The sequence below is a fragment of the Battus philenor genome, unplaced genomic scaffold, assembly GCF_028537555.1.
Source record: "Battus philenor isolate CCGP_79_NKW_IND1 unplaced genomic scaffold, ilBatPhil1.0.hap1 SCAF_14, whole genome shotgun sequence".
NCBI classification, from domain to species: Eukaryota; Metazoa; Arthropoda; class Insecta; order Lepidoptera; family Papilionidae; genus Battus; species Battus philenor.
The window spans coordinates 11075600-11094529 of record NW_027181676.1 but is presented as its reverse complement, the minus strand read 5'-3'; the positions used below and the strand labels follow the sequence as shown (position 1 = coordinate 11094529).

Below are 18930 nucleotides of genomic sequence, written 5' to 3'. Positions count from 1 at the left end.
AAATTCGTACGAACAAAAGCACCTCGGCATTTATATATTAATATAGGCAACTTGAAGTGACAGCGGGCAGGCAACATAGCGGGAAGATGGCTGCTGGGACCTTAAGGTTCTGGAGTTGAGACCACGGACCCCGCCAGCGTACCATTGGATGTCCAAGAACACAACCTTGTCACCGGTAGATGCCGGGCCGCTTCTAACCAATCTTATTGGTATAATTTATAACGTCTTTCAGCTGAAATAATAATTATAGTGAATTTTAAAGTGATTTTGGTTTTATTTTGAATTTTCAGCGTAATTTAACGATCCAAATCAAAAATTATTAAAGTCTATAAACATTGGATTAAAAATATTAATTAAATAATAAAATTTCAATAGAATATGAGTGATTTTAAACAGTCGGCTCCGTTCGGGGTTTGCGTAAATATTTCCAATTACTTCGCACACAATTTCTGGAGCAGCGTATGAAATGTTTAAAAGCGAAGTTCGATCGGCACATACAAGTCGTGTTACGCCAAACATCGGCGGAAAATGCATCTCATTAAGTGCTTGGAGCGCCGGCGAGGCGGGAAGTTGGCAAAGCTCTTATAACACACAAGTACAAGCTTTACGCGGAAATATTCTTTGTGAAATAAAATGGTGGGTAAATAAAATAAATGTGCCGTTTTTAATGGCGATGTAGGTTAAAAAGTCTTTCAAAAAGCGATCGTAGGGAGGCGGCATCTGTTTTGTATTATCCTAAATATATACAACAGATGGTAATTCACATTCCATTTAAGGTTTAACTTTCAGCAACGCATCGATAATCGCAGACGTCATTATTGTTATATGTTGGTTTTATATGAGAATATAAAAATTTGTTGTTTCTTGGAGAAAATATCAAGCTATTTCCAATCGGGTCTAATGGATTTCTATGGAGAAGGCTTTTGTTTAGCAGTGGACGACATGAAGACATGAACTGAACGATTTTTCATATTCGTTAACTTTATTAAAAACCTTTATTTTACTTTAACGTTTTACGAAGAAGATTATTATTTTTTAATTTTTCGTACAATTTTTTCAATTCTAAGTTAAAGTATTCCCTTGGTATAATATCAATAGTGAAAGAGTTTGGCTATTCTAAAAAATTATATTAGCTGAATTAAAAATAGATTGTAAATTTTCTTTTAGTCCTAGTGTCTGTTGTCCGTTGATGTAGGTAGTTTTATTATAATTTTATGTTATGCTTTTTATATCCTATTTTATTACAACATTATGGCCGACATGGTTTTATTGACGCGGATGTGAAAGCTTTGAGACATCTTAATGGCAAACGCAACTTTATTGATGCTAGTGTTATGTCTTTATGTGGATCATAAATTAAAAACCGGCCCTTGCCATTAATGAAAATGAAAAAAGAAACAATGGCAAAATGTTAACAAGCTTTAGTTAGTCTATGAAAGAACGAGAACAATTTTTTAAAGGTCCAAAAAATATGTGATTTAGAATAAATTAAAATAGGTTAGAATAAATAAAAACAAAATTTTATATTAAATTTTTTTATAAAAAAAACTATACCTTGAAAATAAGAGCAAATTAATTATAAACCTAAAGATGCTCTGAAAAGTTTCCGTATTAAATAATATTCATCAAATAATTACTGTTTTCATTATCATTTTGTCTACAATTCTAAGTAAGTAAGTAAAAAATAATTAAAAATAAAAATATCCTAAGGCACTGTACAGATTGGATAGGATAGATATTGGATATATGATCTATGATGGCGAATATGACAAGTGAATATAACATGAGATTTCATCTTTGCAAACCGGAAATATAGTTATACAGTATACTTGACAAAAACATCAAGTTAATATGTAATCAACTATTACAAAAATGTTTGATTAGAACAGAAAATCTTAATGAGCAACGATATTTTATCTTAATTTAGAATCAATTCGTTGGTATTTACTTACCTATACATGAGATCAGAGTTCCATCTAGTTTTGGATATTACTACTACATCAAAAGAACAACTATACTAATTAAATTAAGATATTTCATAAAAGTGAAAAATGTACTTACCTTTGTCAGCTATTGCGCCTTAATTTTTCAATATTCTTCACAAAAGGGAGAAGTAAAACACTTTTAAAAATTTATTAACTTTAAAACATTTTATACAATTTTTGTTGTTTATGTAACATAAAATAACAATTGAAAGGTATAGAAACTACCTTACAGGTTGTGAATTGATCTAAAATTTATAGTAATAATTATAAACTTAAAAATAGAATGTCAGATATTTAAAAAAAAACATAAACATAAGAAGTAAGGAGAAAATTTAGTAACAGAGGCGTAGAAATGAAGTATTTAATTACAATGCCTTCGCAATGTTTCAACTTAACTCGACGCGGTACTTCCTGGGCTGCCATTTTGTGTTTCAGGATACGCTTTTTCTTTTTAAAGAAATGTTTTAAAGGTCAACATCATCTTGTAGCGTCTTTTCCATAAATCTTTTTAGTTTCTTACCCGTTTTAATTTAATTCTAATACCAGCTTGCTTCAAAAAATTACTATCTTCTAATAAATATTTATTTATTAATTTAATTGTAATTTCTGATTGTTTAGGTTTGTTTCTACGATCTTCAGTTGTTTACTTGTACTTTTTTTATGATAACTACATAATGACCATATATTAAATTTTAATAAAATTTAATTATAATTCCTCATAACGTATTAAATATTTTATATATTTTTTTATTAAAGGTTTTAATAAAAATATCATATTATAGACTGAAAACCGCCGTCTGTCTGTTAAATGACATTTATTAATTCAAAATTTTGTAAAAATAATAGTAGTCGAGGGGCTGCTACAAAAGGCCGTAGAATCAGTATGTCAAAAAATATAACATGGCAACATTTGCAGTACACGAGAGATGATTTGTTTGCCGTCAACATTTTTAAAGGCGTTAGCGGGATATATTTTTATTACTTTGACAATTTTTAGGTTAAAATAATTGTTAAATTGTTATTTCCACGTATTTGGTGCTTATATTAAAGTTTTATTTGATGCTCTTAACACGTTATTATAAAAACATTTAAATCATGTTACATACCGAACGAAAATATAAACTATTGATTGTAACTTTGAGTTATAAAAATAGTTTTTATTATAGCGCGTCGTCGCTATACTCTACTATATTTTTTCTTTATTTAACTTCATTTGTATTCCCACTTAATCATCTTTAACTTACCTCCTTGGGGAAAGAATTGAGAGTAGATGATTTTGAAAGTATCTTCTCTCACTACCCCGGTAGGACATTCTGCTTTAAACCCACGATACAGCCTCTTCAGTTCAGGCTCAGTGAAACGAGTTGCCTTGCGCAGAGCTGCAATGGAGTCAGGTCTGTATCTTGGCAGCTGCTCACCCAACTCCTCAAGTTCCGAATCTGAAAATAAGATAAGGAGATTGTTAAATTCTGACATCATGTTAATCGATAGACGCTCACTGAAGGGCATAGGCCTACCCCAAAGACTGCCATCTTGATTGATGACTGGTCTTCCGCTACCCGCATTCATCGACTACCCACATAGTGGAAGGCCTACCCAGGTAGCGTCTACCGGCTCAATATGGACTCTCTTTTTCACTAACGCTTAAAAAAGTTCAGTACAAATCTGAACATTTAATAAGAATTAACTTTTATGTTAAAGAAGTATTAATAAAAAAAATATATTTATCTAGGGAATAGTGATTGAAGACATTAATTATATATATATATATATATATATATATATATACATATATTTTTATTTATATATATAAATATATGTGTTAAATATATATATAACACCGAGTAAAACCGGTATTCGTTTCGCCGTTTTTTTAAATAAACACCAGCCCTTTAAAAAACTTCGTCAAAAATGTCGCTAAGAATATTTCAGGCATACTTTTGAAACTGCAAAAAACGTGTAAAATTTTGCTTATAATTCATAACTTTTAATAAAAATTTTTGAAATCAAATGAGTGAATAATTAATTCTTTGCTCGTTTCTGAACAAATTGATTAAGGAAACTGCCACCGCCTTTCTTAAAATTAACTTTCAAATGAAATTAATTCTGTCGGCTGTATTACGCTGACACGGTTACAGGGAGAATTTATTCGTTTGATCAGTTTATAATTATACCAAATACCAAGAAGACAATTTCTCCGTATAAATGCCTTCTAATATAACAAGTGTTCGCATAACGTTTTTTCAAGTGCCGTTTATTAGAAAAACTTTAATTTTTGGCTTGCTTACATGGTTAAAATTATTCTTTTATACATTACAATATAAATATTATTTAATGATGTATTGCTAGCTATCATATCATCCTATATACAGGCAGAGTTACGACCCGAGCACGAGCGTTTGAAGCGAGGCTACCAACATACGCAATTAGCTCTTCAAAGCGAGGATAACCAAGAATGTTCGAGAACATATGTATACACCATATTTATTATTATACAAAGTCTATTTACAATTTCGAAACGAACGCAATAGCAGTCTCATCACTAATCGCAACCGATTTCAAATCGGTGTTCGAATTTAAATTCAAACGCGCAAGAATGATTTAACACAAAGTATCGTAGCCGTAGCAATACGGAGCGCCAATGCTAACACCTTTTTGGTCTTTAATAATTCATTCTCATATAACTTACATTTAGTTTGCTCAACAATAATAGATAAATTTTATTAAATTATATTCATTTACAATTTTAATTTTAATTAAGGCCATTAGACCAACTATACATAAAGTAAAGCATATGTATATGTTTTATAAGTTTATATTTAAATGTACCAAAATTGTTACATTGCTTCAGTTCATAAGATAGGCTATTGTACGACTGTATTGTTTCAAATAATATGGTTTTCTTTTCAAAGTTCGAACGATAAATATTAGTTGAGATTTTTGGTTCGTCTTTTAATGATTTTTACGTTGAACGAAATAAATAAATTGTAGATTGAAACTCGTTCATGAAATAGAACTGAACGATTACGTATCACGGTTTGTATTGTCTTGAAATGATCTAAATTTCTGTCAACCGATGAATAGGTGCGATTGCAAACATACACACACATGTACATTGTTCCGTTCGGAAATACTGAATAATTTGTTTTTTTTTTTTTTGTAAATAGCGTGTTCCTAATTTTTTTTAATTTGATCCGTTAAATATTTAATAGTTTGTACATAGTCTAGTTTAGTTATATTTTTAGTTTCATTGTGTTTTTAGCAATTAATTTTTACGTTTTTTTTTGCATGCAGGAAATTTTTATTGATATTATTGTAATAAATATTTTAGTATATTTTTGGTATTATTTGTATTTCGCGAAACGACAAATTTAACCTAAATTATTTGTTAGAAAACACGTTTTTCTATTTTCTGATCACTATTCAATCTAGAAAGAGCTTGCTTGGTTTAGGAAAAATTCAAAGGCGTAGTTCAATTGCATTCTGTAGATGTGCATTTCATAAAATATTTCGTATCACGAGAACGGTGCAGTGAAATGGCGAGGCTTTCAAAGAGCAGCAGATCGTTCCCGCTTTTTAGTATAACGTACACGTGATTCGGCACTTATTGGTAAATAAAATAAGTTTGCATTAAAATGGTTTTTATTAGAAATCACTTATTTTTATAAATAAATGATGGTTGATTATAGACGTAAAAGTTTTAAAAGATTGAATGAATAGCGCAATTGTTGCCAATTAACGAAAGGTAAACCATTTCAGCGATAATAAATAAAGTAATGATAACATTGTAAGAAAAAGGGTTTTCAAATTACTACATATTAAAATAAATTACTGTTTACTATCTGTCCCTACAGACTTTGTAACAATATTCGTAGTCGTGTTGATAGTCAATATTAAAAATATATTGAAGGAACTTGTACATGATATGTTTTACTATTTTCTCCATTGTTTACATTTTCATTGGAACGATGATTCGAAAAAAGGTAATAGTTGACCGAATAACAGATGTACTTTTACAAAACGACTATTGTGCTCTTTGAACGTTAGTGTTTCTTTATCAGCACCTGTGTCAGAGTGTGGATTCGTGTAATTGATAAACATTTGTAGACGCTTGTTAAAATGTCGGCTGAAAGGCACTTTGGATCGATTTACTAAACTGATAAGTGTTTTATTATATTATGTTATGAAGAACAAATGGCATATACAAAAATTAAAAAAAAACGCACGTTCGGTATTAAATAACTAACCTTACTTCTGCTCGTTACACGCTTGTATATATATATATATATATATATATATATATATATTTAAGGTGCACCCTAAGAATTGTAAATTACTTAGTTAAGTAAGAATGACGAACGATGATGAATGTAACAGTACACTAAAATTTATTTATATACCAATTGTGAATTAATAAAATTAATACAATAAAAACTAAAATTCGCTCAGGCGACAACAATCGATAGATTAAAAAAAAAAGAATTTTTTAGAAAAAAAAAAACTAATCAATAATATTGTATTTCCCTACATATCTTAATCCAGTTTAAAAAGTTAGCAGGCAATTATTATACCTTAATTGGACATTTATTGATTATTTATTAATGAGTCGTTTTTTTATTATCAACATTTATTTCAAGTTTATGTTTGAAGGAAGAAAATGGGTCATTGTTAGTATCTAAACTATTTAATTTTATAGAGAACAGATAAAGGATGAATGGGAGAGTGCCTTCTCAAATATATCCCACACATCTTTAGGGCTGTAGTTAAAAACTTTGTTTTTAAGAATTTTTGGATGTTATATTTTTACATCTAAAAATCTTTCTACTATAGGTTGATAAATAAAAATATAAAAGATGTAGACCAGGATGTTTGCTAAAATTTTAAAGTCGAGTTAATAATGCATATAGAGGATCTAAAACAAAAAACTACGTCACAACGTTTATACAAGCGACGATAACGACGTCATTAGACGCCTGTCCTCCGAGGAAACGGCCACTTGTGTCGACGGACGAGATGAAAGCGTTCCTTGTATCCTTTTGAGTGTCGTGCTTTATCGGCAAAGGCCCGGCTCTGAGCACAATGGGCCACAATGCCTCTGATACGACGCGGTTATCATTTATCATTATTCTTTAAACCCGCATCTCTGCAAGTGATGCTTCTACAGCACGTTTTATTGTCCCGTGCCTTTAATGGCGGCGACAAATTGAATGAAAAATGTATTTCCGCTACGTTTTACGCTAAAACTCTTAAAGAAACAAGACAGATGGTCTGACAAGCAAAATAAGTTTTTTTTCGTGGATTTGTAGTACACTGAAAGAAAAAATTAAATGAATGTGATCCGACTTAAGATTATTAGTGACAGCAAATAAAATAAAAAACAACATTCTGATACTATTAAAATATATATATTCTTTTAAGGCTTCTACTTTTGTCATTTATCTTTGTTCTAATTAAATACTCATTTTGTTATTTTCTTGAATAAAACAAAGTCGTAATTATTTCAAATTGAATTAAAATATATTCCATTAGCGAGAGCAATATCAGTATGAATGAAATACTTAGAAAGCAAAATATTCTTAAAGGGAATATTTTTGCTACGTTCAAAATAAAACCCGAGAGAGTAAAATAATTTGCAGAAATAAATATAATATTGATTATTATTGAGAACGTATTATTACATATGGTTATTTACTTCGAAAGAACTTTGCCAGTTGGATCCGTAAAAAAATTACAATAATCACGTCAGTCGACAGCCGCCCACTAGGCCTCCCTCAAAGATCACCACGATGATCGGTCGTGTGTTGCTTGCATCTAGTGACTTGCCGCGACCTTGACTATATCGTCGGTTTACCTAGTGGAGGTCATAAATACGCCGTGTTCACCGGCTAGTGGTCGCCATTGTAGAACCCTTCGGCAGTCGGTTACAGAAGTGATTTAAAAATTTAGAACGTAATTTTCTCTACGATGTTTCTCCTTATTTTATGTTATTGACCTGTTAACATATTCTTTTAAAACAATTAGACTAGCGCTTGACTTCTACTGGTACATGGTGTTATTTAACACCTTCGTTAAAGATACTAGCTTAGTGATGTTTGTCCTCTCTGTTATGTGTATGAGAAGGGTTTCAATTAGATGTAAGGTATCCATTGCAACGATATGGATGATATATGATGTAGGTTGATAGAGTTGAGTGCTGGGCACTCGATCTAGGAGTGCTTAATGATAACATACGTTCTTGCTCTACGTGTAAATTTATTGTCACTCACATCCGTATAGTTATGGCAACACTAGAACAGAGAGCGAAAAATACAATGGTGCCAACTACATAATTAAATTTTAAATCAAAAATAAAACTACTGGTGTGGCTGAAACATTTGATTATTGTAGGATCATGGGAGTAAATCGTGAAAATACTACGTATCATCCAAAACATAAAAATGCTGTGTTCTCTAATGTTATGATCTCTTAAATATTGTTAGCATAGTTCTTGAAAGAGATACTTAGTTCATCTGGTTTATGTATATTATAGCCCGTCTCATAGCGTTTATATTACTTTCTCTGAACTATTATTGTGACTTCATTCAAATATTTCGTCTTTTGTCTATATGATTTTTACAGTAAATAATTTTTTTATTTTGAGTATTACCTCTTTTATTCTATTTCAATAATTATTATATTTTAGAATTTATTACATAATTTTTTGAATTCGTTAATAAGTTTTATTTTGTTTATATAACCTTAAAACAATGGTGTAACTACCCTCGTGTGACTGTGTATTGAAGCATACTCTGTTAATATTATTCTAACTTATTTATAAATGTACTATATGTACAATTATTTGTTCTTCCAAACAAATAAAAAATATCAAAAATATTGTATATATAATATATATATATATATATATATGCGGTAGAACACCTATCTAAAATATGTGTCCATTTTTCTATGGAAAAGGGTGAAAAAGATACTATTATAAATACCACAGATATAATAACCTTATATATTAGGTAAGAAAGTCAAAAATAAAAATAAATATGTAAATAGCGTTTTTTTAAATTTACATTTGTCTGCTAATCAGAAGATGTCAGAAAAGTATATCAATAGTTTATTACCAAATGACAAAAAATGCTGTGAGTATTAACCAGAATATGGAATCTAAGAATAAAAAGTTTATTACCTGAGATAATGTATTTTTAATGAATTCTTTTTTCATTTATAAAATTATTAAAACTTACATGATAACGAATTTATAAAGAAATTATTGAACATATCTTTGAAGTAAATTTCAAAGTAAAGTAGTCAAACTTTACTAGTTCCGTTGTATGGTAAGTCGAGTGACAAGCATAAAATCCTGGAATAAAGTCCAAGCAGTTCTTTTTAAGACCTCTAACTTTTTACTTTCGCAAAAGTTCATATTATTCAAATGAAAGAGTTATTTATAGCATTGAGCAGTGCTAACCTAGCGGTAGAGAACTAAACTTGTGATCGTGTCTTAATAAGTAAAAAGAATTATAAACATGTGTAAGGATAGTATATAGTAAATAGTGGAAATAAAGGTACTCTCTACAGGTTTTTGCAAAGCAAGAGCCACTCCGTCACAAGGAGTCAAGGAGGCAAGCGACGGAATTCTCGAGTTTGCTTTAAGTTGTATGCTTTGTGCAAATTCTAGATTCAGATAGTTCAGTAGAGATAGCTTTTGTAACGTAAGAGAAATTCAAGTGATAAAGTTTAAATGGAAAATATATTTTTAACAAAAAGAAATGTTTTCCGAATATTTCCCCATTCGGACAGTTAATGTTTCGTAATGAAGTGAATTAGAATAATAACATATCTTTTTGGTTTAATTTGTTTACTATTTAAGATTATTAACTGACTGTAAATATAGGCAAAATATAATTCAAAATTGTATACAGATAATACCAAAAATTTTTATTAAAATTTTTCAACGCTCAAAAAAATTAATTTTATCCATTTCGACTTTTTAAAAATAACAGAAGCGAGGGAATGAAAGATTTTTATTTTTATTTCACCAAGCAGATTTTCGTGTTTCCCGTTTCGTTTGCGTATTTTTAAGCATTCGTATTTTTTGCTATAACTACTAAGAAGTTAATATCAAAATAAGAAAGTATAAAAAAAATTTCACGTTGTGTATAAATATAAAGACGATTATTAGTCTATTTAATGTTTATAAAACTGATACACTAATGATTCACTAATTTTTAGCTGTTTTTCTGAATTAATAGATAAATATATAATTTTATATAGTTATTCGTATATACTTACAATTTCGGCACAAAAGAGCTTTTACATGAATTTTGTATCTATGTAGATGGCATTTGTTCACTTACGTATCTTATTGTTACAAAATTTACCAATGACTAGATATAAAATGCCATACTTTTTATTCTATTTGGTAGAATAATGTAACCATATTGCATATAATGTAACCATCATTATTTTTAGTAAGATATTTTTGATTTATCGAACTTATACTTCGATGGTGATCAAATTTTATTTTAACAAAAAAGTATTTTTGCAACAATATAGTGGTTCATGTATCCTTTGATGTCAGGAATTCTAGCTGTTACAGTTTTCTCGAGCTTATATCTGCCGATCTGCATTTTGCGCTTATAATAGCGATCTTGTCACTGACAATTCGAAGAATGTTTGTATTCATTTATATTTGTAGGAATATTACAAATAAGTGAAATATTACAAATAGATTATTTCATATAGATTTAGGCTACATTTAGTTTAAATAAAACCAATCAGTAATACATTTTTTTTCAAAGTTTCTTACAACAAATTTAACGACGTTTTTCATAGTTTTCAGCCGATAAACACTTACAGTAAGGTATAGGCCCCCCAAAAATCGTTGCGATGACTGATTTTGTGTTGTCCTCATCCAGCGACTTCCCGCGGCTTTAATTAGTTTCGTCAGTCCAATTAGCGGGGGCTTAACCACGCTTCCTCTACTGCTCGTGGTCGCCACCCGATAGGTCTTGGCCTTAAGCAACCCCGTCTTAGATCCTTACATCACCATTGACAACATAAATTTGTCAAAAACTTTCGTCTTCAGACACTGCGGTATTTTAGACGAATAGATGTTTCCTAGCATCTTCAATGCAGCACATCGAAATTGTATTTGGTGAGATATAAAATAGATGTTTAGATGCAAACATTTGCAGGCATATAATCGTAATATATTTTTAATTTTTGTTATATTTAACTTTAAGGAACTCAATGAGTACAAACTATACAAAGTTTTCTAGAAAACTTAAAACATGTTATACATAAAATAATAATTATATGTTAATAAGAAGAATCGCGTGATAGTTTGACGCAATGGAGACTACAATAGGTACAGCTTGACTGAAATATTCGCTGTTGAAAAGTCAAAGGTTTTGTATGTGACCTCAATCATCATAGTTCTAAAACGAGGCCACTTTACTTACACATGGCGCAAGTTACATGCATGATTTATAAGTACTAAAGTTTACACTGATGATTTTATATAATACCCTAATATCTTGTGAAAGTTAGAAAAGCCGATTTTTTTTTTTACATATTAACAGTACACCTGTCCCCCGATTTACACGGTTCCTGAGAAAAACGTGTAAATCGAAAATTAAAAATTTTCAAGTCAAAATCGTGTAAATCGAAAAGCTTGCATAATTTTGCTTTTTAACAGTTGTAATTTTTTTCTATATTTTAGTTGTACTCAAAAATAAAAATAAAATGCATTGACAAGTTAAAATATTTAATATATTACGGAAACACTGTTTTTTTACTTAATTACAATATATTAAACAGAAGAACAAAAAATGAAACGAAAGGTGTTTTATTATCCTTTATCACTGTCAGAAATTACTCTCATTCTTTTTTTCGGAATCGAAGGTTTCATTTTTTCATTCACTTTCATCACTCCAAGTTATTTGTGCCGATTCGATGTTTGTAGCAGAAATATTTACATTATGAGAGATGGTAATAAAATCGGTTATTAACAATTGCTTCGAATTTTTTGTAAGATCTTTGTAAACTTCTTCATATTGAAGTCAGCACATAAGCTCGGGATTCCCCGTGAAATGTGTGCACAGCACACGTGTTCAATCACATTAAAATTTAGTAGAGTGCGATAAAAACCGAAATAAAACTTATTTCGAAAACCGTGTAAAAGCGAAAACGTGTAAAACAAGTACCGTGTGAAACGGGGGATAGGTGTAATTAATTTTTCATCTTGACAAAGTATTAACGTATCATTATATTGTCTCCGTGTAAAGCATTTTGTTTCATCAGTTTTTTGATTTTATTTTTAGTTACAAAATTTAGGCCTGCCCTAAAGAAATCGCTGGATGCGGACAATGTAAGACTTTGTCTGTCTTTGTTTGTCTTTCTCGCGACTTTGACTACGTCGTCGGTCCGGTTAGTAGGGGGCCCTACCCATCCCACGCTTACTGTAATTATTGTTTGCTATCAACAACTTAAATTACTATAGAAAAAACGAATATTTAACATGTGATAGATTATTTAATATTTCAACATTCTTTTAAATTATTTTAACTAACAGCCCGCCGTTACAGGTTATATTTTTAGAAAGTTGCTCTTGTTCAGACGCATAGTGTTTGCACGATGTAGAATTTTGTTAATTAAGCATTTCTGAAACAATTTTACAGAGTCTTCAGAATAATATACGACCAAGCAGAGCTATTAATAAATTTTTAAAAAGCAATTTGGAAATGAATAAAACGACTTTTCTGTTTTATCTAATTTTTGTAGGTTTATCCTTGAATTAGTAATGTCTTAGTACTAGTATTAAAATATTAAAAGAAAGATAATACAGAAAGATCTGTATTATAGAAAATGAATGACTTTTTATATAACTTGAGTTTTCTCCAGATACTGGATCTAAAATAAGGCTTTATTCCCTGCTGTACTTGGTAAGTTCAATAGATTTATTGATATATCTTATCTGTGTATCTTACATCTATTGTAATTAGCAGATATATTAGACTTGCAGACAGGTATCACTAATAAGACGGTTAATTTAATGAATTATTTATTTATTACAATAAAGAATTTACTAACGTAATTTTAACGTTTAAAGGACTACAATTATTTTAATATTATGTGACGAGAAGTCAGCAAGCTTTAAAATTTATTTATTGTTTAAATGCGAAAAATTGTCGTTAACGACTAACAAAAAATTATAATTGTACAATAACCATATATATATATTTATTAACAAATATTAATTAAATGGGATATTACAAAAGGAGAGTACGTCGTCACAAAAGTTATTGTTAATCTTAATATCATATTCAGGTGTAATTGGTCAAATGTCTTGTTCTTATTTTTCGTAAAACATTTGCTTTACCGACGTACTACACTGGCGGTATGCTCGAGAATCACTTAAAGCTGTTTCGTTGTTCAAAAATATGAGAGTTGTGTATTGTCTCTGTGTTTTGTGCGCTTTACGGACTTGTATGTTAAAAACCTTCATAAACAGTAAGGTAATATGACTAAATAGACTTGAATAAAAAATGCAGGTGCGTCTCCCAGTGAACGCATGCATTTTACATTGAACCATTTTGTAATGTAATAAACTGAAAGGTTACGGTGAGTTCTCACGCTCAGTAAAGGATGATTCCCAAGTGGGGCATTCTCGTTATGGTTCCCCTCCGTTCGGGCGTTTGCTTTTACGGTTCTTACACTTATAATTTATTTGTTGCCTACATTGCATTGTAAATTTATTTAAGTGAAATATTATAGGGTGAGTTGATCTCATCTACTGCTCTTTTGTTTCATCTGGAGATGTGCAGGTGGTTATTTTTTTAATACTATAGAAATATATTATTTTAAAGGTAAGGACATTTGTGTTCAAATACTCCAAGACATTGACTCTACAAAAAATCTAGGATATTACAGTATAAAGATTTTTTTAAGGTCTAGTATGAATATGTTCTAATTACAGTATAAAGGTTGTTGTAAAAGTGACGATGAAAGAAAACTTAAAACTGTGAGAGAACATGAAATTCAGAATAATATTTGAATTAAATATAATTTGTGCAATAAATCGATTCGATTTCAATTGGTTTATATGCTGTCATACATCTCACCTAATAAAGCAATCAGTAAAATGTTGGATGTAAGTCGCTGCCAACCGGTTTTATCGGGAAACTATGACGGTGGTGTCCGTACTTTGGCTAGAATCATGATGACTAACAGAGTAGTGACAATAAACCGTAAAAACATAGCTGTACTCATTGTTTTCAGACGCTCATATATTTAATTAATCCTAAAACAATACTGTATACAGCCCTTAAATCGGAACAGAAACACTCAAGTGTGTAGGGGTAAATATAAATGCATACACAACAAATGTTTATCGTTATGTTTAGTGTCATATATTATACCATTATGTTATCGCATTTAATTTTAAAGATATAATGCTCTAATAAACAGTTCACGCCCATAAAATGTAACTTCTTCACTGAAATAATAATGAATTATGTGTAGAAATAACTGTTTAACATTGTCTGTGTGTATGACCTCTGTCAAAATAGCCTAGCGGATCAACAAGTTGAAGTGAACAGATTCCCGCTGGAGTATAAAGGTTCTGGTGTGGACACCGCGGAGAATCAAAGCAGTGCAGGACGTTTTCTTCTAAAGTGAACAGACGTCCTTTTTAAGGTTTGGGGAAAAGCGCTTTCGATCAGTCCTATTCTTTTGAGGCCCTCGTCCAACTTTGGACATCTTGCGGTTGAAATGATAATGACGATGGTGAATCAATTCAAAATTATTTAAATTATATATACATATTTTTATAATTGGAATCGATGTTTGTATAGTTACTTTAAAAGAAGTTATAAATGTAATGTAATATAGTCGTCTTGGAGACAAAACCATATCTCAACATTTCTCACGTTTTTTTTAAAAAACTCATAACAAGTTTTGTCTACATATGTAAACAATAAAGATATAGGCAACAAACAATTAAAATTTTCAGTTAAAGCATAAAGGAATTAAAAAAATTCCATTTACGATTCCCATTATTAAGTATTTCGTATTGACTCAATTGTGTATACTTTTATCTATTTTATATTTGTTGGTAAGAAAAAATTTATATTAAAATCACTACAAAGCTTGTATGTTTATAAGTTTTCAATGTGAATAATACATTTTAAACTGTTAAAAGTTTAACAATTTAAATGTACGAATACCCAGCAGCGACTATAAATATCAGTGTAATTAACAGAATAAAAGAAAAAAATAATTGTCTTAGAAATTTACTTAGGCCAGTAACATAGATATTAAATTGTCTTATAACGTATTCGAAGCTTAGTAAGCGCCATTTAATTATGTTACAATAAAAAAAATTTAATTAAAAAAAATGAATTAGTCAAATTAGTCTTCTACATGTTTTTGATTGATTTTAAAGTCAACATCCATTTTTATTAACTTTATAGCCAAATATTTTATAAAATGATTCAAACATATAATGTAGTTTATAAATATACCGTAAAATAAATTAGTTTTGTTTGGCATTTGGGATGAGAATCGGGTTTCCTAATTTATTCCAATTCACCAATCGGGTAGGAAGATCGACACTTTCGTTTAGTTTTGGCTTTCGCAGTTGGTGTGAAATGGGTCTTAATGTGGGCATTTCTCTAGCAATTAGTACCAATAAGGGATAATTTATTGCCAAGCCGGGAATAGCGAGTTTAATGTTTGAAGGGTTACAAAACTAAATTATTAAACAGTCCCAATTTGTATAATAGCTTTTGTTTTAAATTCAAGGTCTTGCTTAACAGTATATCATTCTTCTCTTTCTTTTTTTAGTCGATGATGCCCATTGCAAGGCGTAGCGACGCATTCAGCGAATTCCTACGACTTAACACGTTCACTGCGGGCCCAATTTTGAAGAACTTTCAGCTGGTGCGGCTGAGGTCGAATCAGCCTCAAGCTGAACTTCCTAGTAGTGCGGTTGAGGCCTTTTCTGCCTCATGTTCATCAATATTTTTTAACAATATTGAGTCAATGCTTCGCAGACATAAAGAAAGCTATATTTGTTTTAGTCATACCTCATACGGTTGAGTGTAAACAGCCGCCGCACTAGAGAAAAAACACGAGTTTTACGCGCCGCACCAGTGCAAAGTCTTCCACGAGGCTGAATCGACCTCAAGCCGCAGTGAACGTGTTAACTGTGTCGTCGGTCCACCTAGTGTGCTGGGGTCTTTACCAAGCCACGTCTACCGACTCGTGGTCATCATTTTCAGCTCCAACGATCACAGGTTGCACGAGCGACGTGCACCGCCCATTGCCACTTCAATTGACGCAATTCTTTGTGCTAAATGGGTGACTTTGGTGCTTCTGCAAATCGTTTCTGATTCGATCTCGCAGCGAAACTCCCAGTATAGCTCAGTCCATTGCACTCCGTACGTCATTGCAAATTAATAAATATAATATTGAATTGTTTTGTGACGTGTTACTGCTGTTAGACTTAAGGCTTTTACAGCTACATCGAATAAGAGATCACGGAGCGGAAAGGAAATAGATATGTAATTTATATCAAAATTGATTAGGAATTCATAATTAAAAATAAACCTTTTTTTTTTTCAAGATATTCTTTTCTCATGTTTACTACAGTGCCAGAAACATTATTTCCATGAAGCACAGTTTAATAACCGATCTTATTAGGTAATCCGATGTAAATGAAACATGCGAATAAGGTTTTATTTTTAATATTAATAATACAGTGTATATATAAAAAGTAGAAATGTAAAAGAGTAATAAGTAAAATCAGATCGTGGGGTAAATAGATTATATATATATTCATTTAAATATTCATATAATTATCCACTTAAGACCATTTTCAGTGATCACTTGCGTCCGCCGTAAGAAGAATTTGATAGACACTAGAATTAAATCGAGCTCCATTACAATGACATCCTTAAACTTAAAGTTATGTGGGTTTGGGATATGAGAAGAGCTTATTACAAACTTAGATGTTCTTTGATCATTTTCGCGCTTAATACAGATGTTGGAACATTCAATTCTCAAGTTTTATCACTTAAAACAAGTTTCAAAGAGTTCCGTTTAATATATTTTTTAAAATTTATTACATGATAATTTAGAGATTTTATACGAAACTTTATAGCAAGCCCGTACACAGGGCTCATTAAATTTGAGACCGCAAATACTGTTTTGCTACGAACTCTACGACCGGTTGCTACGGTGAAATTAGGCCGAAAATGTACAAAGTTGTTCGGAAACGATAAGGCATTTGTGACTGAGTTTAAGTTAAACTATTAACATTGAAATCACTTAGTGCCTGCGGTTTACTTTATGCATCCTTGAGTGAGCTATTTGCTGATTGCTAGAAGCAAATTGCTATTATTAGTTATTTGAGAGTGTTCATTGACGATTAATGGGCTAATGCATGAATACATAATAATTTGTTATTTATAACAATTATAGTATAACAATGATTTAAAACATTTCAAAAGTTTTATTTAACGAAATTTTCCATTAGTATTAATAAATAAAAGTCGTATAATAAATAACTTTTCGTATTCGTATAAAACGCGTGTTGGTATTAGTTAAAGTATAAGTTTATTTACGTGTCTTTGAATAAGTATGTCAGCGGCGTATGTTTCTATTTGAAAGAATCGTCTAATGTATTCGTAAATGTTTTTCTTATTTAATGATCAAGACACGAGAAAATTATTGGAAAAACTAATGGAAAATTTGCGACAAAAATAATAAAAATATGACTCTACTCTTTTCAGACATAAAGTAGTATATTGGAAATACACATTATCATCATCATATCATCAGCTTCTACCTCTGGCGGGTGGATGTTCTACGTTGCGCTTGCCGGTTCGAGGTCTTCATTCCAATACCTTAAAGCTCACGATGTATCTATTTTGCTTGCTGTGGCCAGCTCGCTGCGACTTAAACTTGTCAATTCGAACCGCTATTTCGGTTACTTTCGACATTGTGTGATTAATAACACTATGCTGGGTTACTTTACACCAGCAGTGAGTACATACGACATAGTCGAGTAAAATAAATGTTGAGAAAGTACAAACAGTATTTTATTGCAAGTACTGTAATGTATTTTGCGTTAATTGGATAGAGTAGTTCTGTTATCTCATGTTGACAATGTGTAATCCCTTTATCCGTACGGTAGTGGTGTGCGGTTTTGCATCGACGAGAATCCTCTAAATTACCGATCACGTTGTTTGCGTTGTTATTTAATTTCGATTCTATTTTTCCTTTTTTATTTATTCGAATCGAAGAGTTTTATTTGATTTTCATTGTCAATTTATCAAACGAAGTTTACTGATTATGTAAATATAGATAGCAAAAAAGCGGACATCGACGAAATTGCATTTTTACATTAGAGCATATTTAATAAAAAAAAAATATTGTACATTTTAGATGTCTGAACTTTTGATTTCTGAACGTATTCCATGAAATGATTTGTTTTATTATAAAATCTATCGACATTAAGTTATTTTTAGTAGTTTTTGTTGAAATAACATACATGTTTTTAAGCCTTTAACACTTTCATGTGCCGTATTTTTATATTTAAAAAATTGCCATAACGAACAGTTTTTTAAACTTGCAGATTAATATCGATGATGTTAATTAAAAAAAAACTTTTTCAAAATTATGTAGTTCTTTGTGTGGTTGTCGATATATTTAATAGTAATAACTTTCCCAAAGCGAGTGCTCATTTATTTAAGCACAAAAACGATTTTACATAAATTTCGTGTTTATATGGATTAGATTATGTTGTGTACTAATATCATAAAATTATCCACGAATAAAAATAAATAAAATGTATACATTAATGTCATAATTTTTTAATGAAATAATACTTTTCCGTTCCAGAGCAGTGTTAGCCTTGTGGTAATACTCTACTACTCGCGGTCTACGA

At 30.5% G+C, this 18930-nt stretch overlaps 1 protein-coding gene across 1 annotated transcript in view; it reads right to left on the bottom strand.

Annotated features, from left to right (window-relative positions):
- LOC137918418 (Kv channel-interacting protein 4) overlaps positions 1 to 18930 on the bottom strand; it is a 184529-nt gene that overhangs the window by 21271 nt on the left and 144328 nt on the right. The window contains exon 2 of the mRNA XM_068761219.1: positions 3230 to 3424. Within this exon, the coding sequence (XP_068617320.1) occupies positions 3230 to 3424 (195 nt within the window). The remainder of the gene's footprint in view (positions 1 to 3229; positions 3425 to 18930) is intronic.